The 19,911-nt window shown below is 32.1% G+C and overlaps 4 protein-coding genes across 6 annotated transcripts; all 4 read right to left on the bottom strand.

Moving 5' to 3' along the window:
• Positions 1–130: 130 nt before the first annotated feature.
• On the bottom strand, positions 131–2,274 carry LOC124916758 (polyubiquitin). The gene is made up of 2 exons (XM_047457520.1): positions 2,127–2,274; positions 131–1,980 (listed from the first exon to the last, which is right to left on the bottom strand). The coding sequence occupies exon 2, from the start codon at positions 1,978–1,980 to the stop codon at positions 379–381; it is 1,602 nt and encodes a 533-aa protein (XP_047313476.1). The 5' UTR covers positions 2,127–2,274; the 3' UTR covers positions 131–378.
• A 1,563-nt stretch (positions 2,275–3,837) lies between these two features.
• LOC124914428 (chaperone protein dnaJ 50) lies at positions 3,838–6,601 on the bottom strand. Its single transcript, XM_047454973.1, has 10 exons — positions 6,426–6,601; positions 6,290–6,352; positions 6,128–6,194; positions 5,713–5,772; positions 5,544–5,594; positions 5,367–5,447; positions 4,818–4,930; positions 4,612–4,732; positions 4,394–4,520; positions 3,838–4,286 (listed from the first exon to the last, which is right to left on the bottom strand). The coding sequence occupies exons 1-10, from the start codon at positions 6,542–6,544 to the stop codon at positions 4,183–4,185; spliced, it is 906 nt and encodes a 301-aa protein (XP_047310929.1). The 5' UTR covers positions 6,545–6,601; the 3' UTR covers positions 3,838–4,182.
• Positions 6,602–11,865: 5,264 nt separating this feature from the next.
• LOC124914887 lies at positions 11,866–14,225 on the bottom strand. 2 transcript variants are annotated; one of them, XM_047455510.1, is made up of 6 exons: positions 14,073–14,225; positions 13,921–13,974; positions 13,600–13,818; positions 13,096–13,195; positions 12,430–12,682; positions 11,866–12,344 (listed from the first exon to the last, which is right to left on the bottom strand). In XM_047455510.1, the coding sequence occupies exons 2-6, from the start codon at positions 13,948–13,950 to the stop codon at positions 12,254–12,256; spliced, it is 693 nt and encodes a 230-aa protein (XP_047311466.1). In that variant the 5' UTR covers positions 13,951–13,974; positions 14,073–14,225; the 3' UTR covers positions 11,866–12,253. The 2 variants fall into 2 exon arrangements, with proteins under 2 accessions (XP_047311466.1, XP_047311465.1); XM_047455509.1 differs by having other exon boundaries at positions 13,096–13,201; positions 14,073–14,223.
• A 1,398-nt stretch (positions 14,226–15,623) lies between these two features.
• LOC124914124 (probable UDP-3-O-acylglucosamine N-acyltransferase 2, mitochondrial) lies at positions 15,624–19,465 on the bottom strand. 2 transcript variants are annotated; one of them, XM_047454606.1, is made up of 11 exons: positions 19,168–19,465; positions 18,695–18,907; positions 18,346–18,422; positions 18,229–18,278; positions 18,076–18,140; positions 17,931–17,982; positions 17,775–17,845; positions 17,624–17,690; positions 17,419–17,490; positions 17,247–17,321; positions 15,624–16,001 (listed from the first exon to the last, which is right to left on the bottom strand). In XM_047454606.1, exons 1-10 carry the CDS (start codon positions 19,347–19,349, stop codon positions 17,247–17,249), a joined length of 924 nt encoding a protein of 307 aa, XP_047310562.1. In that variant the 5' UTR covers positions 19,350–19,465; the 3' UTR covers positions 15,624–16,001. The 2 variants fall into 2 exon arrangements, with proteins under 2 accessions (XP_047310562.1, XP_047310561.1); XM_047454605.1 differs by having other exon boundaries at positions 15,625–16,001; positions 17,251–17,321.
• Positions 19,466–19,911: the final 446 nt, after the last annotated feature.

Here is a 19,911-nt window from a genome sequence, read left to right as displayed (position 1 = left end):
ACTAGTCAAGTTCCCAATCATTTGTGCTCCCTCATAGTAGCTAAGCAAGTAAATGTATCTATGCTAGAAGGCAATAGTATGACCTACATAATGAACGCCAGATTAGGATGGATGTCCTAAGATGCAAGTGGAGTCAAACAGGATCTTAATGAACAAACAGCTTGACCCTATTATACATTTCATCAGCATAAATCAACAAGACGCACATTTTCAGTACACACCAAATAGAAACATTACGAAATTTGTAAGGGAAACCCCCCTTCCTTTAAAGTCTTACAACATAATACCACATAACAAAGAAACTTATTAAACGCAACACCAACACAGAAAACACAATCTTAAAACACCAAACAACCAACCAGACAGAGATGACAATTCTCAGAATCCACCACGAAGACGCAGGACAAGGTGAAGGGTTGATTCCTTCTGGATGTTGTAATCAGCAAGAGTCCGGCCATCCTCCAACTGCTTCCCGGCAAAGATCAACCTCTGCTGGTCTGGGGGAATTCCCTCCTTATCCTGAATCTTTGCCTTCACATTATCAATGGTATCAGAACTTTCCACCTCCAAAGTTATCGTCTTCCCTGTGAGAGTCTTCACAAAAATTTGCATACCACCACGAAGACGAAGGACCAAGTGAAGGGTGGATTCCTTTTGGATATTGTAATCTGCAAGTGTCCTACCATCCTCAAGCTGCTTCCCGGCAAAGATCAGCCTCTGCTGATCTGGAGGAATACCCTCCTTATCCTGGATCTTTGCCTTGACATTATCGATAGTATCAGATGACTCAACCTCGAGGGTGATAGTCTTCCCTGTAAGGGTCTTGACGAAGATCTGCATCCCACCTCGAAGACGTAGTACCAGGTGAAGGGTGGATTCTTTCTGGATGTTGTAATCAGCCAGGGTCCTGCCGTCCTCCAGCTGCTTGCCGGCGAAGATGAGTCTCTGCTGATCCGGAGGGATCCCTTCTTTGTCCTGGATCTTGGCCTTGACGTTGTCGATGGTGTCGGAGGACTCAACTTCGAGGGTGATGGTCTTCCCCGTCAATGTCTTGACGAAGATCTGCATACCACCACGCAGACGTAGGACTAGATGGAGAGTGGATTCCTTCTGAATGTTATAATCGGCCAGGGTCCTGCCGTCCTCCAGCTGCTTACCAGCGAAGATGAGCCTTTGCTGATCCGGAGGGATGCCTTCCTTGTCCTGGATCTTGGCCTTGACGTTGTCGATGGTGTCGGAGGATTCGACCTCGAGGGTAATGGTCTTTCCAGTCAATGTCTTGACGAAGATCTGCATACCACCGCGCAGACGTAGGACTAGGTGGAGAGTGGATTCCTTCTGGATGTTGTAATCGGCCAGGGTCCTGCCGTCTTCCAGCTGCTTGCCGGCGAAGATGAGTCTCTGCTGATCCGGAGGGATGCCTTCCTTGTCCTGGATCTTGGCCTTGACGTTATCGATGGTGTCGGAGGATTCAACCTCGAGGGTAATGGTCTTTCCAGTCAATGTCTTAACAAAGATCTGCATACCACCACGCAGACGTAATACGAGATGGAGGGTGGATTCCTTCTGGATGTTGTAATCGGCGAGGGTCCTGCCGTCCTCAAGCTGCTTTCCGGCAAAGATGAGCCTTTGCTGATCCGGAGGGATTCCTTCTTTGTCCTGGATCTTGGCCTTCACGTTGTCGATGGTGTCGGAGGATTCAACCTCGAGGGTAATGGTCTTCCCCGTCAATGTCTTGACGAAGATCTGCATGCCACCACGCAGACGTAGAACAAGATGGAGGGTGGATTCCTTCTGGATGTTGTAATCGGCTAGGGTACGGCCGTCCTCCAGTTGCTTGCCGGCGAAGATCAAGCGTTGTTGATCCGGAGGAATTCCCTCCTTGTCCTGGATCTTAGCCTTTACGTTGTCGATGGTATCAGATGATTCGACCTCGAGGGTAATCGTCTTTCCTGTGAGGGTTTTCACAAAGATCTGCATCTGAATTCAACAAGGAAAGGAATATTAAAACCAACAGGTAAATTCTAATGATATAAACCCTAGAGCGAAAAGGAATATTAACAACGAAAGGCAAATTCGAATGATATATAAACCCTAGAGCGGAAAGGAGAAAGAACGATGAATACCTTGAGAGAGAATTGAGAACGATCGATTGATATGAAAAGGAAAAGAAGAAATTATATTATGAGAAATTCAGATTCTGAGTGAGGAAGAAAGGCGTGAATGATAGGCTATTTATAGGTGGTCTTGCCGACTCAAGGCTGGGCTGGTAGATTGCTGGTGACGGATATTCTGAAAACAAACGAATAAGAAAAAGACGCGTGTTTATGTGAGCTGTCTTTGCGGTCAAGATAGGCTCTAGACCTTTCATGAAGCTAAGAACAAATAATTTAAAGGGTTTGTTGAATATAATTAAAATAGATTATCATCTAAATTACTTTTCATTAAATTATAAACTTTTACTTTTTTTTTATAATATATTAAATATTATAAATATTTAATTATTTTTCCGAAATAATCTGAAAAATCAGTTTATTTGAAAAAGAAAGAAAGTGACTTTTTCTTTAACTTTATCTAAATTTAAAAAAATGTGAATTGAGATAATTTAAATAATTATTAGGTTATTTAAATAATTTATTCAAATTAAGACTATAAAAATTTAGTTTTATTTGTTAAAAAAATTTAAAGGTATTAATATAATATATATATATATACTTTTAAATTATTTAAAATATTTTAATATTTAATAATATAATAAAAAAATAAGATAATAATTTTTTTTTTAAAAGTATCCATATATATTAAAAATGAAAAAAAATAATTTAAACTTAACGATAAAACATTATATAAAAATAACTAATAAAAAAAATACTTAATAATTTATTGTAAATGGAAGAACGAGATACTTAAATAAAATTTTTTGATTCCAAAATTTTTTTCAAATAAAAATTATATAGAATGTAAATAAAATAAAATATTTTAAGAAATTAAATAATCTTAAACCGAATAATTTAATCCGTCTTCTCCTGGATAATTCTTTAAAGAGGGAGATGTCAAAATGATCCTTCCTACTATTTTAATGCGGTGAGCCGGTGACCCGTGACTTTTCTTCTTTGATAATGCTTTAAAGACTATTTTCAAACGGATATTTAGCTTCTTCTTCTTCTTTTTTTTAATTTAAAATATTTTTCTTCATTCCCCTTAATTATATAAATAAAATTATCAATTAAAATATCTTTAATTGCCTTTAATATATATATATATATATATATATATATATTTCATTACATTTTAATATCTTTATAATATTTCGACTCAATAACCTATTTTTAAAATTCCAATCTAAATAAAATAATCTCAACCCAAATAAAGTCTTAAAACTTATTTATTGTCTAAAAAAAGTTAGATAAAAATATATTATTTGGATTTAAATTAAAGAAATATTATTTACATTTAATAATTTAAAATTATCTAAAATTTTGTAATTATAACCATCTTCAATAGTTAAATTATTAACCTTCTTTGTTTTTGAATCTTTTAAAAATAAAAACTGGTTTTGTACCTAACCCTAAATTGTAATATTTAAAAATAAAAAAATCAAAACTTCAATTGACCCTAATAAAAAACCTAAATTTCACAATTTGACATAAAATAAAGTAAGAAAATTGATTCCCATTTGGCCCTATTTGGGCAAGTTGGCCTACTTTTTAAAGGTTGTTGGGTTAGCCAAGGAGGAAAAGAATAGTAGTTGGCAATGACGGCACGACATATTTGAATTGGCATCCTAAACAATTCCTCACGCTAGAGAAGAATACTGAAACACCCTAAAAACAATTGAAAAATCACAAATTTACTCAAATAATTTTCAAATAATCTCATTGAGACAATATCCCGGGACAAGGGATTAGTCTACAAGCAGTCCAAAATTAAGGAAATTATGGTTTAAGCTACAATCAGAAAAAAGGTTATCAATGTAATGGCAACAGTGTGTATATAATAACATAACATCTGTGGTGACATAATCAACCAGACATGTCTTCCTTAAAAATTTTATAAAAAAAAATCCTGCTCTGCTGTGGGGAATGGAAAACAATGCCGCTAAGCATGCCTGCTGGTGCCTGCCTATTATGAAGATCCATATTGTGGGTTTTGATATATATATATGAAGGAAAAGTATGGCTATCATCTTCTTCGTTTTGATTCCTTGCGAATCTCCAACAAATACTCCTCTAAGTTATCCTTCTCCCATAGCCGTCTCTGAATTAGATCTTCTTGAGTTGATTCATCTAAATCAAAATAAAAACAACCCCTCAGCTGAAATTAGTATCAACTTCTAAGATACACCTCTCCTGAGAACAATAAAATGCAATAGAAAATGTCTCAAATTGCTTACCCATAGATTTCCAAGCATCAAGACGAACCCTAAGAGATCTTCGAGTGAGATAAGAGGCATCTTCCCAAGAATATGGAGCTTTTCTTATATTGTACCGCCATAACCAACAACTATGCCACAACAATAACTGGCAGCAACAACAAGAAAACACAAGACTGTTATTGTTGGCATAAAAAAATGACAAGCTACATTTGAAATGAACAAGAGATTACTCGAACCTTTCCCAAAGTGTAAGGCAGAAGTATGAAACGAACACAAAGAAGATCCCACAATGATGGTTTTTCAGCACCCTTTATCTGCAGGTCAAGTTCCTTGCTAATGTCCTCATCCACCACCTTCCTAACAGATCATTTCAAGTGAACAATTCAGTACTAACACCAACATGATGAGAAATAAGACAACAAATTGAGATAGATTCTCATACTTTTCAATTTGCTTATGACCCTTCTTCTTGGTTGCCACCCCCCCATTCCTCTCAAGCTCCAACGCTTTGAGTTTATTTTTGTAGGCTGGTGTTTTCTTGACCATATCCATAGCCTGTCAAGTGGACGAAAGCAATCTAGGGAGTCATTTTGTTACACATTTTGACATGTTAATCATATGATCTTGAAAAATATACATTTCTTATGTTGTGTGAAAAACTGATCTACTGGATCATTATCAAAAAACATAATCAGATCATCAGCAAGAAAAAATCTCTATACCATATTAAAACACAAAAATCACACTATAAACTTTCAATCTTAACTTTGGCAATTTTCCAATAGAGTTGTGACTGTGTGTAAGATTGTGACAAAATACTAGTTTCCAATTAGGCTCATTATCAATCATAAGAAGATAATCAAAATATTTATTTTGACTACAGTTCAGATTTCGAACCCAAACTGTTTCTTCATTGTCTGAATTATATTCCCTCTTATAACATTTTCAGATTTTATTTAACAAAGATGAAATTAGTGTACATCTCTATTACCTGATTATATCTTGTCCATTCATTCAGGTACTGAAATAATGAGAGAACCAAAAGAAGACCCACAAGGACTGCGCGAGGATCCTAGTAATTGAAAATAGTTAAAGACAGATTGAAAAGAATCTAAATTCTACTCAACATAAATGTACATTAAGAATGTGAAATAAATGAGACACTCACTGATTTGTGACCATAGTATGCCTGGTAATAGCGGGCTGTATTATAAAATACCTATAAAGATAAATTGGCAATGCAAGTTCAGAAACAATATCACAAATTTCATACTAGTACAAGACCTTATAATGTAGACAGCCATGACATGAATAGTCAAAAGCTTATAAAAACTTACCTCCTCTGGATGTGCAATGGCATAATCATACTGCTCCCTTGTAGCTTCATCTTTCAAAATCTGCATATATTCACATCTTGAGGAATGAGGTAACAAGGTTTATAGATAAACAATCCAATTTCAGATTGAGAACTAGCAAATTTGTTCGAAATGGACTGTTCCAGGGTAGAGAACACAATTCAAATAACTGTCAGTTAGCTAAACAAGTCCCTCAATTTTCATGATCGGGTATGGAATGGGATCACAGCTAATAATGCCACTATTTAATCTTCATCCTCATCTAGACAAGGAGAGGAAGAAAACCAAGACGTGGGTATGGTCAACATGCAGTCTAGAATCAAGAGAGATTATTGAAATGTCTTAAATCTACAAACAGAAGCAATTGAAAATTGGATCAAGTTGGAAGTGGCATTACCTCATAAGCGTTTGCAACTTTAACAAACAGCTTCTTCGATTCAGGATCTGGGTTCTTGTCAGGATGGCTTTAAAGGAGACATAATAATTGAGTTAAACTAAAATTGGGTCGACTGATTTGTATGACATTGAAAAGAATTGGCAATCGGTAGCAGTAACTTACTATTTCAAAGAGAGTTTATAGTAAGATTTCTTGATTTCTGAAGAATTGGCGCTCTGGGTAACCCTGAGAAGGACGAGATAGGAGAATGAGCGAAAGAGAATGAAAAATAGCTGGAGCAACCCTGATTGAAGCTTACCCGAGCAGATCATAGCAATCATCCTCATCGCAGTAGATGGAAAAGCACGGATGGATGAGGAAGAAGACCGATATAAGTAACGCAGCCAACGGCCGTCGGAAAGCCGATGCTGGTGTCATGTTTTTCTCCGATCTGCGGTGCTACTAAATTAGATCTCTTGTTTCAGCTGGTTTGGTTTTGTTTTGTTTTGTTGATGAAAAACGCCAAGTGTAGAGCCGCCGAGGGTTATTCTTAAAATCACACTTGTGCCCCTACATATTTGATATATCTACCAAGATGTCCTCGTGGTCGTACTTTGACTTTTATAGGTTAATAATTCCCATTTTATATAAGAAATGTTATATTATATTTACAAAGTATTTCAAATTCACAATTCATACAATTATATAATTAAACAAAATATGATTTATCATTTTTTTTTGAAAAATTATATTTTAAATATTAGGTCAAATTTACAAGAATTACAATTCTATAATTAGTGAGGGTTTTCTAAAAAAAAATAGTTAGTATAAATGATGAAATATAAAAAATTGAACAAATTAATTAAACAGCGTCAAATGAATTTCTACTATTATTTTGAGCGGAAATGAAATTTTCATTAAACAAGGGTGGATAAATATTGTGTGAAAATATTATGTTAATTAATAACTAACTATATAGATATATGAAAAAAAATGAAAAACACATCCGATGGTACATTGCTACATGGAGAAGTACTCACAACTTAAAGATAGGTTTCAATAACTGTTTATTTGAAAAATAGAAAAGAGAAGATGATCTATTTGTTGAGTTTTTTTTTTTTTTTTACTCTTAACTATAAAAAAAAGTCCAATAGTAGTTTAAGTTCAATTTAATTTATTAAGAGTTATGTTGTATCCCTAAAATAGAGCATTCGTTAAGAAATAGAGAAGTCAAAAATTAAAAGAGATCATCAAACTGACAATCATCAGAGTTTCAAACGGAGTTCGATTGAGCTAAAATTTTGTCAAGAGATTAGTAACTCATTTCTCGATATTTTCAACCGTCGAATCAAGGTTTGATTTTCTGGGGCTTAAAGTTTCTGTTTAGTTTGAGTTTTATTTAACTTGTTTGGGACCAAACAATTTGTATCTTTTTTATTACGCCTTTTTATATTCTGTTTAGTTTGAGTTTTATTTAACTTGTTTGGTACCAAACAATTTATATCTTTTTTATTACGCCTTTTTATATTTCTGCGCTATTAAAAAGTTGATATACCTTGATTGTATTCCTGACAACTAATTATAGTGAAACTTGAATTGAACGTAAAGTCTCGTAGTTTTACTCCTTAATTTGATGAGGTTTCATGTAAAATATCATGTGTTCATTGTGTTATTTACTTCCGTTTATATTTATATTTTTTTTGCTCTTAAGTTTTTCAATCAAGTAGAGAATCAAACATACGATTTTTCAACAATACGAGAAAAAAATAACTAAATAACCTGTTGGAAAACGTATATTTGATTTCTTACTTGATTGAAAAAAATTATGATTAAATAAAGTACAAATAAAAGCAAAAATAAATAACAATGAACATGCAATATTTTACGTCAAAAACCTCCTCAAATAAAAAAATAAAACCACGGGACTTTATGTCCAATTCAAGTTTCACGATAATTAGATGTCGTGAATACAATCAATGTATAACTTTAACTATAACAAAAAAGATACAAACTTTTTGGTCTCAAATAAGTCAAATAAAACTCAAACTAGGCAGAAACTTTAAGCTCCAGAAAATCAAAATTCAAGACGTTCAAACATTAATCCAACCATTAAAAATGTAAAGGAATGAGTTATCAATCTCTCGATAAAATCACAGCTCAATCAAACTTCGATTGAATCTCTGATAGTTTTATAAACCTTGTGCGACCATAGGTAAAATCAACTACTATATTTTCTATTTCTCCCTTTCTTAATGACGGCTATTACTTTTTAAATATTAGAACTAGTTATATAACCTACCCCTTTAAAATACTATACTATTTTTAATAAAATACAAGTGAAATTCCACCATTTTGGACATTTTTCATAGTTGGGACTTGGGAGCCCAAACAAAACCAACAGATACCTCATTGAATAAAACACTAACTCAAATTAGTGGTGAAAAAAGAATGATAAAATTAATTAAAAAATATTTAGTCTAATTATCTATTAATTAGTTTTTGCTATTATATAGTTATTAGTTAGTTGCTATTAATTAATTTTTGCTATTATTAGTTAGTTGTTTAACTATTAGTTAAACTAAAATCTAATTGATAAGTTATAATATAATTAATATAAATACTAATACTTAATATTTTATAATCAATAAATACATTCAATAATATCTTTTCATTCAAAAAATTCTTTATCTTTATCCATCTATTATTTATTTTCAAACTTAATAAAATAATATATGCACTCAAGGACTCAAGGAGTTCCTTGCTTAGTTGGTTTTACTGAATCCAATTATGATATTATTCTTACGTGAAACTCTCAATATTTTATTAAAGAAAAGAAGTAATTTGTCGTTTAAACTATTTATTTCAGTTAAAGATTTATGTCAAATACACCAGGCTAACATGTGTATGACCAGGGGCGGAGTCACGCTTGGGCTAGGGTGGGCTCTAGCCCCACCTAAATTAAAAAAATGTTTGGGTTAGGGTGGGTTCTAGTCCCACCTAAATTAAAAAAAAAAAATGGGGTAAATTAAGTGAATAAATCGGACAAATGAGTCAGCCCCAAGTAATTTTTCATCCTGACTCTGCCTCTGTTAAACAACTAATAACTAAATAATAGCAAAAATTAATTAATAGATAATTAACTAAATCAAATCTTAATCACTTTTATCATTCCCTTCAAACGAAATAGTGATATACAAACTATGAGTTTGCTACGTAAAAAAGCAAACCTATGAGAGGTCTTTAGTAAGAATATAAACAATTTGATCTTTTATAGAGATATATTGTATGAGTAGTTGTTTACGAGAAACATTTTCTCTAACGAAATGAAAATCAATTTCAATATGTTTTGTACGAGTATGAAATATTGACAAAAATGCAGCACCAATATTGTCACACTATAATATTGGAGCGGAAGATAGCGAGGAACGAAAATCACTTAGTAAAAATTGAATCTAACACAAATTAGCAGTTAAATGTGCAAGAGCACGATATTCAAATTCAGTATTGGAACGAGCAACAACTTTTTGTTTCTTAGAGTTCCCAAAATAGATTATCTCCAAGAAAAGCACAATAGCCGGTTGTAGATCTGTGGTTACTAGGACATCATGCCCAGTCATCATCGAAATTAGTGGTAAGAGTAAGTTGTGACGTTGAGAGAATAAAGATTCCATGACGAGGAGTGTGTTTGAGATATCGTAGAATGCGTTTTACTGTTGTCCAATGAGAAGATGCCGGAGATTGCATGAATTGACATGCTCAATTAATCGCGAAAGCTAACTCAAGACGAGTTAGAGTGAGATACTGAAAGGCTCCTACAATGTTTTGATATTGGAAAGGATCTTCTAAAGGATCTCCATATTTGGTGAGAGAAGAGTCAAAAGAGATAGGAGTTTGTAGTTGTTTAGATTGAAACATATTAGCACGAGTTAAAATGTCATACACAGGGGCGGAACCAGGATGAAAAATTACCTGGAGCTGACTCATTTGCCCGGTTTATTCACTTAATTTGTCCTATTTTTTTTAGTTTAGATGGGGCTAGAACCCACCCTAACCCCAAGCATTTTTTTAATTTAGGTGGGGCTGAAGCCCACCCTAGTCCAAGCGTGACTCCGCCCCTGTGTTTAACTATTAGTTAAACAAGAATCTAGTTGATAGATTAGAGTATAATCAGTATAAATATTGATACTTAATATTTTATAATTAAGAAAATACAATCAAGAATATCTTTTTATTCAAATAAATTCTTTATCTCTTATCCATTATTATTTATTTTCAAAGTAAGAACCAGACACCTAACTAAAAATGACATTTCAAATTTTCTTAAGAATTTTTTGTAAAGAAAGATACCTAATGAAATGTGACTTACTTCATCAAATAAAAATAAATAAATGTGTCATTATGTATAGTGTGATTTTGGAAGGGATGCACAGGAGTTGAAACAACCCTTTTTTCTTTAAATGATTACAATGTGAAACTCCAACTCATTAAGTAATGAGTTTATACCCTTTATCACTAAGGCCTCGTTTGATCTTTGGGTTTTTGGGATAAAACCCAGATTTTATCCCAAAACCCAACAATCCCATCATCAATCAAATCAACACTTTTATTAATTAAAATACCTATATTACCCTTACTTAAATATTTTATTTTATATTTATAAATATATATATATATATTTTATTTTATTACATTATAAAATTTATTTTTATATAAATTAAATTAATAAATTATTTTATTTTAAAAAATTATATTAAATATAAATAAATTTAAAATATAAATAAAATTATAACAATCTATATCATCTAATATACCATTTAAATTTTAAATAGTGTAAATAAATAATTATATTAGAAAATAAAGTGACATATATTTAAATAAAAATATTTATAACATTAATTTTATGTAAAAATTATATTAATTATATTAAATAAAAATAAATACACAATATAAATAAAATTATAATTTATTATATTATTTTATGTAATATTTGAATTATAATAGTAGTTATTTATAAGTATTTATAAAAAAAATATTTATATATTAATAAAAGTTAATATTAATATATATATATATAGTTTTTTAATATTTATTTTATTATATTTAAAATTTTATTTAATATAATATTATTTTATTATATATATATATATAGAGAGGGAGAGGGGAGAGAGGGGAAGAGAGGGGGAGAGGGGGAGAGAGGGGGAGAGAGGGGAGAGAGGGGGAGAGGGGAGAGGGAGAGAGGGAGGGGTATAATAGGAATAAAATTTAAAAAATCTGGTTTTTTATCCTTTTCATCACACAAGGGTTATTTGGAAAAAACCCAGACTTTATCCAAATAACCCATACATCAAACAAGGCCTAAGTTATTTGTTTACATGCACAAGATGAAGCAATCTAAAAGAAACAATCAAATATTTAGATCTACAATACTTTTTAAACAATGTTTGGTGACCAATTTCTCCCTTCACATAATTGACAATCTACATTCATAACTAAATTAGGAGAAAACAACACAAAAACATAAGAGTTTGATGTGGTCAAGAAAGAAAGGAACCAACATAAACTCAAACTCAAACAATCCTGAACTTTAAAACTAGTTGAGGACAGATTTGTGGCATTGAACAAAACACATGAGAAATAATAATGAGGCACACTCTACTAGGATAGTAATTGAAAATGTCAGAATTCATATCAATTTTTCTTTGTTAAGTAAGTGTGATCAGTAGTCAGTACTCAGTACACATGAAATGGCCAGACAGAGAAACAGGAAAATCAGTAAGGATTTCATAATACTGCAGAGCCATGTTTTAGACACTAATACAACAAAACACAGATTATTAAAGTATACAATTAATGTTAATTATATATATGTTGTTTGACTGTGATTTTCCTCCACTCAATTCATTAATGAAAAAGATTCCCTGTCTTTGTCACAATGCCCTATGTTCTTGTCTTCTCCAAGCTGGCCGTAAGGAGGAGTGATGGGAAACCATTTTTAAATCTCCATTATAAAAAAGAAAGAAAGAAAGAATACACAGGACAAATGAACATGATCCATTAACCAAAAAAAGATTCTTCTTCATGTTTGTTGTCATGGTCCTGTTCTCTCCTCTCCTTTCCTCTCATCTTATAAAATCAAAATAGAAGATGTTATTGTGCTGCTGCATCGTCTCCTCCTCCTCCGCTAAGCTTCCCCATGGAAAGGGTGAAGTATATCAGCAATATGGTTCCCATGCTTGACCTGGTAATTAATTTTGGTACATGAACAAATCATTTCATATTATTAAGAATTTTTATTTATAAATTTGGAGGAAGATAGTACTTACAAGGTGGCAAAGAAGAGAAGGATTCTCCTGGGATCAATGCTCCAATTTGAAGGAGAAGAACGCTTAAAACTATACTTCCTTCCAGTTAATCTGTTTTCTGAATTGTTGCTGGTGGTGGTGGTGGAGTTGTTGTTTCCGGATGTGACAATGGTGATCTGATGAGGATGATGGTTGTGGTGAGGACTCAATGGAGGATCTATAGCCCCCATTGTCACCACCATAGATTTTTCAAGTGTGTTTATAACACCACCACCTGAAACCACCACAAAAAGTGGATTCAGATCAGAAATTCGATAATTGTGTGATCTGTTTCTATTAATTAATAGCCAAACATATGTGGGTTGTCAATTGGTTTGTATTGTTTCTTTCCAAAGTGACTTGCGCAAGCCCACGTCTTGACTACTTCCAATCTCAACAGTATAACAAAATTACAGATCTAATAATAGTAATATTAATAACTATTTTAAATGGTTAAAAAGTCTGCATGATTATACATTTTGATGTATAATTAATTCTTTAAAAAAAAACATGTGGGAGTCACCTACCCTATTGTCAGCGGGAAGTAAGCTTTTCCTTTATATAAATAATATATATATCAAAATCAATTGTTTAGAAATAAATGACTATTTTCTTAACAGCAAATTAATTTGTTTATCTTGTACTTACTTCTTGGAGAAGAGATGGAGCTGTCCTTTTCGCTAGTTGCAGTTGAATTGGTCTTCTTCTCCCCTGTAGATCTTCCTTGACCCTTTCTTGAAAGGGTTCTCTGCAACTTCTCACCACCATACAACAACCACAACAACAAAAAGGTAAGAAAAAACAAAAGAAAGAGGGAGAGAATAAATCTTTAAGAAGTTGTGGGAAAGAAGAAAGCAAAAGTGAATTAAAGTTTTTGGATAAAGATGAATGACTCTTTTCTTTTGGATAAGCCAATTGATGATGGCTGCCTGGGTTTATGACGATGATGATGATGATGCTTTAAAATGTTGATTGATGGGTAATTTATAATTTAAATAATGAAAAGGAATCGGGTGTTGTATGAAGTCAAATTGATACGGGTACTGGTTTTGAATGATTCTAAATGGGGAGGAGATAAGTTGTTGATCCCATCCAATAGAAATCCAAAAACAAACCCAGAAAGAATAAGAGAAGAAAAGGAAGAAACCGTACAGTGATTCTTGGCATGTCTTTATCTGCAAGATGAGAGAATCGATCCATATCGACCACGAAGCTGTCAGATTTGATAGCCGAGGAGGAGAATTTCAAGTTATTTGTTTCATCTGAAACAGAGATTTTCTGAATACCCATTTTGTCCAATTCACATCCTTCTTCTTCTTCTTCCCAAGACGACGGTGGTTGATCAGTCAGAGCAGCAGAACCCATATCGGCCTGGTTTATTTTCGTCAGCAGAACCCAATGAAACAGTATTATTCAAGAAAATCCAAAAGAAATAAGGACAAAAACAAAAAAATGCAGAAAATCGATACGGACCACCACTACCACCATAGGATTTTCCTCCATTTTTCTTTTGTATCCACCACCTACCTGGGTTTCGTTGAGATGACAAATTAGTAACAAAATGATGATAGATATGAAGAAACTTGATTAGACATTTGCGTGTTAAGTTGAAAAGTCGTCCATACCTTGAAGACGAGGCAATCTTTCTTATCTTCTTCTTGTTCTTCACTTCCAATAAAGATGGATGAAATTAAACACAATCAGCTTAAGTATTCCTTGGTGAAGAAGATGCGGGATTCGATATTACATAAGCAAGCAAGGAGAGAGAGAGAGAGAGAGAGAGAGAGAGAGAGAGAAGGGGAGGAGAGACAAGAGAGAGTGGTCCGCTGATTGTTATAATAAGGTTGGGGCCGCCTCACCCTGGCTGGTGTTGTATGTCCCACTACCCCCTCTCCTCTCTGTCTTTTTGTTTTTAATTCATTTTGAATTCAATTCTTTCATTTATTATTATTATTACTCAACACGTAACACCAACCCAAAAATTATTAATAATTGTTTTTAATTTACAATAGTTCTAAATGAATAATATAATTATTTATCTTTTATTTAAGGCATTTTAGGTAGAAAACTCATGACATTTACTTTATTATAAATTACTTTGTTACTTTAACTGTTTTATGGTAAAGAAAATGCATTACTTCTATCACTATTAAGAGTTTAAAGTTAGTAAAAAAATAATAAATAAATGAGATTGTTTAGCAAAATTTCAAATAAACTTTTTTATTATATACAAAAATGAATTTTATTTCTAAGATTTTGAATGCATGGTAAAATGTCCACATCATTAAAGTTGGTGAACAATTTTTGCAATTTCATTGCATTAATTCTATTATTCAATTATGGCTTGATTTCAATTTATTTAAACAAATTTAGAATTATCAACTAAGACAAAGTTGATAAGTGACAAATGAATGTGTATCATTGTCATGAGAATGTTTTTTATTAACTAAAGGAAAACAAACAAATGAGTTACCCATCTAGATTAATAAAAAATAACTTGTTACTAAATATACCATTTGAACAATCAAAGTTATTTGAGAGGAATTCTAATATAAATTTTATTTTATATTCTAAGTAGAATTAAAATAAAATAATATAATAAAACAAATGGTTGTAATTAAATATTTAAATATCTGATAATTTATAAATACACAATTGACTATACGCAAGAACAACGGCGCCCGAGAATGTAGAGGTGTACTGTTAGGGTTATGGGCCCCACCTATGTGTAATGCATAATGATGCAAAGTGTCCAATCTTATCTTTATATATAGATAGATAGTTTAATTAATTAGATATTATTTAATTTGCCATTAACTTTAACCAAAACAAATCTGTATTAATATTTAATATATCAAGCACATCATTTTCATCATTAATGTTTTTATTAATTTTAAATCCTAATACTAAATAAGTAGTTATAAAATTGTAATAGGTCATATTACGCCATTCAAAATTCTAGTCATATTTTATTAAAACAATTCAAATTCGAGGGCAATTAAGTTATTTATTTATTTGATGATCTCCAAATTAGACTTAACCCATTCTATTCAATTTTTGTTCTCTCAACACCATAACTCAAACCACCTTAACATTTGAATAATAAAAATGTTAGGTTTCATATAACATTTGCAAAGACTTGACACACAAAAAAAAAGTGAAATTACTGTTCATATGGGATGAAAATATTAATTAGCAATCATTATTGGGTGGGACTATAAGAACTCTAAAGAAATCACAAGTACTGCAGCAACTTTATTAATGGTTACAAAACATCAAAGCAAATAATAATAAAGAAAAGAGTTGAAGCAATTCAAATTATAAGAGTTTTGCTTAACAAAAGTTCGATTCTCACTAAAAACAGTAGCTTTATAAATTAAAATAAAAAATAGAAAGAGTTGAAGAATGGAACCTTAGAAGTCACTACATATACCAAATTGGGTCAAAGTTGAAACTAAAGTGAGGGCATGCTTCGTTTGGAAGGAGAAAGGCTTTCACGTTTCAGTACTGTCATTGCATGCTTGGGAGTTGGGGCCAAATAAGAAGATCAATTTCTGCAAAAATTCTCTTCCAAGTAAAGTTACACATTATAAACCCTAGCTAGCTAGCCCCATGCATGGCCAAACTCTGTGTGTGTGTGTGTGTGTGTGTGTGTGAGTGTGTGAGTGAGTGAAAGAGACAGACACTAATCAAGAAGATGTTGTAATTGGTATCATTACAGTGTCCACTGAAAACCAACCCTTAATTCAGTTCAAAGAGGATTTTCCATTAAAAGAACAAGTAAGGTAGAGAAGAAAGCTCACTGACATCATTCCAATTTCCAGTTACATATATTTTTGTTGTTGTATTAATAATTATACATTTCAACCATCAATAAACATATATATATATATATATATATATATATATATATATATATATATTAACAAACTCTAATAATTCAATGAGCATGACAGTTGACTTTAACCAATTTGCTGTTTCTCTCTGTCAATTGGCAAATCAAACAACCCTAGCTAGCTAACTCACAGAATGTATGTTTCAAGGAAAATAATTTATGTATACATTTTCTTAATACAATAAGAAAAATAATAACAAACAAATAGACAAATTGGCCATTTATATGTATGTATACATAATTGAGTTATTATATATTAGTCATAAAAAGGTTTAATTTTATGAACACAGCTGGCAGCTGCATGATTATATATATAGCTATTAATGTGGTTATGAAGTAGCTTAATTTCATTAGTTTGAGGGTATGTTTGATTGCAGCTTAATCCACCCACTTATTGCTTATTTGGTCCAGTTTATTCGTTAACTAGTAATGCAAATAGTTTGGTAAAACGTTTTGTTTATTATTTTGCTACTTACTAAACTAAGCCTGACATGATAATAGGTATTAGTGGTTTAAGTTGACTTTATGATAGGGTAGAAGATAACCCATTGATTATTGTGAGCAACCAACCTAGATCTCCCTAAATGACTAAATTACTGCACCTAATTAATTATGAATGTTAAGTGTCAACCATAAACAAAGAAATTACAAGTGTCCTATTCACTACTGGTAACAAAAAGTCGGGAAATAATGAAAACATACTGAAAGAATGTATACAAATTTAATTCAATGGTTAAAAACAATATGACAGTCAATTAGATCATGATGTTCTCTCGCATGCAAACAAATGTAGAAGTTGAAAATCGGGGTAATGACAAACTCTAAGATTTCAATTTCAACTACAATTCAAATTTCCTTCCAAACATAAACATAGCCTAAAAGGAGTCAATGATAATATACATACTCACTTGTTTTGATGATGTGAACTTCCTAGTTGTCTTTGCCTGGCAACTTGTCTTCTCCACTCCTTGATTGGGACCTGGAGAAAAAGACAATTCCACCCTTCCAATGTTAGATCTGAAGCATAGAACCATCAATTAGCCATGACAAGTAGTTTTCGAGAAAGAAAATCTTACAGCAGGGAAGCCACCATAGTCGCCCTCTTCACTGATGTTCTTCGTTACACAGCTATTCGCCGCTAACCTTACCTGTTCATCCATCCATTACCCATTCTAAACACATCACAATAGTGATACTAACTGATTTCAAGTCTTTTTTTTTTGTAGAAAAGAGCTGATATAAGATCAAAGAGATATTACTGCTAAATTTTGGTAAGGTTACCTTTGATACAATTGAGACATGATCACGAACTGCTACTCTTCCACCAAAAGTTACATAGTCACCGATCCTAACCCAAAAAGGAAAGAACATATCCTTTTTATATTGAATCTTTGGAAGTAACAAAAAGATTCATAGCTGTAAATAATTATACATTGCTGAACCTGCAATACCAACTTGCCCACAAAGCATGCAATATTTCCCTATAATTACATTGTGCCCAATCTGCAATATCAAAATATGAACTACACGGTTTAATTCTACAACCGGGAATAGATAGATACACATGAATAGGGGAATGAAAACAAACCTGAACTAAATTATCTATTTTTGTATGATCTCCTATGGCCGTGTCTCTCCAACTGCATAATCACACTGTTAGTTCTACAACACTTCATCAAAAGGGAAGAATTCAAGTAGAAGAAGGGTATCCTATCGTATGAACAAAATTTCACCTGCCCCTGTCAATACATGAATTTGCCCCTATCTCAACATGATTCCCTACCATTGCTTTCAGCATCTAGCAACCAGGAAAGGAAGACAATAACGTAAAATAAATTCAGGTCATATTCAGTGTACTTCAAATTAATTAGTTGTTAATGACAAACCTGAGGTTTCTTCACCATCTCTCCATGCTCATCCAAGAAAAAACCAAATCCTATGAACAAAATGTTAAACAATTTCTCGAGGGCTATATTAAATTTTATAAGAACCAGCTTTATTACCATCTTGACCAATGCAGACTCCATTGTGTATAACACATGAATCACCTATCACACAATTACTCAAGACAACATTATACCTGAAAAGAATCAAAAGTGAAGTTATGTTCATTGACAAGAAACATGAACCATAAAGCAAGGAACTTCCTTTCTATTAGAATTCCTGCAAAAATTGTTTTGATTGCATTAACACAGACAAATTTGTATATGTTATGCAACTCCAAGTAAGAACCGTGCATCCTCTTCTTTGGAAGCAACCATGAATGAATGCATGTAAAGACAGAAGAACAGATGGAGAAAATAAGGTGGAATAACAATAGACAAGGACTATAAAATGTTTATATGAAATTACCCTGTCTTGGTGGATCGTCCCACAGTAACTGCAGGTCCAATTATAGTACCTGATGCTATATGAGCATTTTCACCAATAACAGCTTCGGGATGAATTATGGCTCCATATTCAATCACAGCTGTTTCAGCAATGGATGCTGACCTATGGAATGTTCCTCCTCCATTTTTCCAATGCATAAATTCTTGATAACCATTTCTACAATTATCCTCTAACCTTCAATTTCAGATATCAGTAAATATTATTTGAATGTTCAATAAAATAAAACTAGTAAAAAGAAGCATGATGAAGCATCTAAAGGATAAAATGTCATATTATTAAGCACATTAGAGAACAAAAAGAAGACTGAATCGTTTTTAAACGATCATAAGCAAGATAAGAAGAGTCTGGTTAATAGAGGCATTTTCACGAACACGTAGTGTGCACGTGAGCAGAGTAATTCCTGTAAAAAAATATCACATGCCTAAAGATCTCACCTTTTAGAAATTACTGAGTCATCCGCAAAGTGGGAGAAATTCCGGTAACTGGTGGAGATGGACGTGGGGCTGCCGGAAGAAAAATGAGAAACCTCGGCAATAGGTAAGTTACTAAATATTAAACGGAAAGTTTGTTCGGACTTTCCGATATTGGCAGATAATAGAAGTTTCCTGAGCGTCATTGTGTACTATAAGAAGCTTCGACAAAATCTGGTAAGTGAGGATATAACGAAGAATCACTGACTCTACTACTTTCTTTTTGCTCAAATGGGTGAAGATGGCAAATTCATTAACTCCACTGGCTCGATTTTAAATTTTGAGTTTCAAATAATTCTATTTTATGTCTTGATTTAAAATTATTCACTATTTAAATAATAATAAAAATTACTTTATATCTTGTTTGATGTTAAGTTATTTGAAATTTTGATATATATATATTTTGAAATTGTTAAATAAAAAAATTTATTTAAATTATTATAATATTTTTTATATTTAAAATTTTAATTTTATAAAAATAAATTATTATAATCAATAAATTAAATGTTTTAATAATTAAAAATATTTCATACAAAAAGATTTTAAAAAAAGTTAATTAAATAATTTAATAATTAAAAATATCAGGATTGGCAACCCAAGTCCGTTCTAAATTATTAACCCAGTGACTTGTAACTTATTTTATGAAATTATGATGGTTTAATTAGAATTAATAATTTTATTTCTTGAGCTCTAATTCTCACAATGCTC

The sequence above is a fragment of the Impatiens glandulifera genome, chromosome 9 (assembly GCF_907164915.1).
Source record: "Impatiens glandulifera chromosome 9, dImpGla2.1, whole genome shotgun sequence".
Lineage (NCBI taxonomy): Eukaryota > Viridiplantae > Streptophyta > Magnoliopsida > Ericales > Balsaminaceae > Impatiens > Impatiens glandulifera.
This window is presented reverse-complemented; position numbering and strand designations above follow the sequence as displayed.

Excerpts from the sequence above, each read along its gene's own strand:
- LOC124914124 (XM_047454605.1), bottom strand. The coding sequence starts at position 19,349 with ATGACGCTCAGGAAACTTCTATTATCTGCCAATATCGGAAAGTCCGAA. Across the intron at positions 18,908-19,167 it reads GACTCAGTAATTTCTAAAAG|GTTAGAGGATAATTGTAGAA; the intron begins GTGAGATCTTTA and ends CTGAAATTGAAG. Across the intron at positions 18,279-18,345 it reads AGTCTGCATTGGTCAAGATG|GATTTGGTTTTTTCTTGGAT; the intron begins GTAATAAAGCTG and ends TTTTGTTCATAG.
- LOC124914428 (XM_047454973.1), bottom strand. The coding sequence starts at position 6,544 with ATGACACCAGCATCGGCTTTCCGACGGCCGTTGGCTGCGTTACTTATA. Across the intron at positions 6,195-6,289 it reads TATAAACTCTCTTTGAAATA|CCATCCTGACAAGAACCCAG; the intron begins GTAAGTTACTGC and ends TCTCCTTTAAAG. Across the intron at positions 4,287-4,393 it reads TGATGCTTGGAAATCTATGG|ATGAATCAACTCAAGAAGAT; the intron begins GTAAGCAATTTG and ends ATTTTGATTTAG.
- LOC124914887 (XM_047455509.1), bottom strand. The coding sequence starts at position 13,950 with ATGGAGGAAAATCCTATGGTGGTAGTGGTG. Across the intron at positions 13,202-13,599 it reads AAGACATGCCAAGAATCACT|TTGCAGAGAACCCTTTCAAG; the intron begins GTACGGTTTCTT and ends GGTGGTGAGAAG. Across the intron at positions 12,683-13,095 it reads CTCCATCTCTTCTCCAAGAA|GTGGTGGTGTTATAAACACA; the intron begins GTAAGTACAAGA and ends TGGTGGTTTCAG.
- LOC124916758 (XM_047457520.1), bottom strand. The coding sequence starts at position 1,980 with ATGCAGATCTTTGTGAAAACCCTCACAGGAAAGACGATTACCCTCGAG.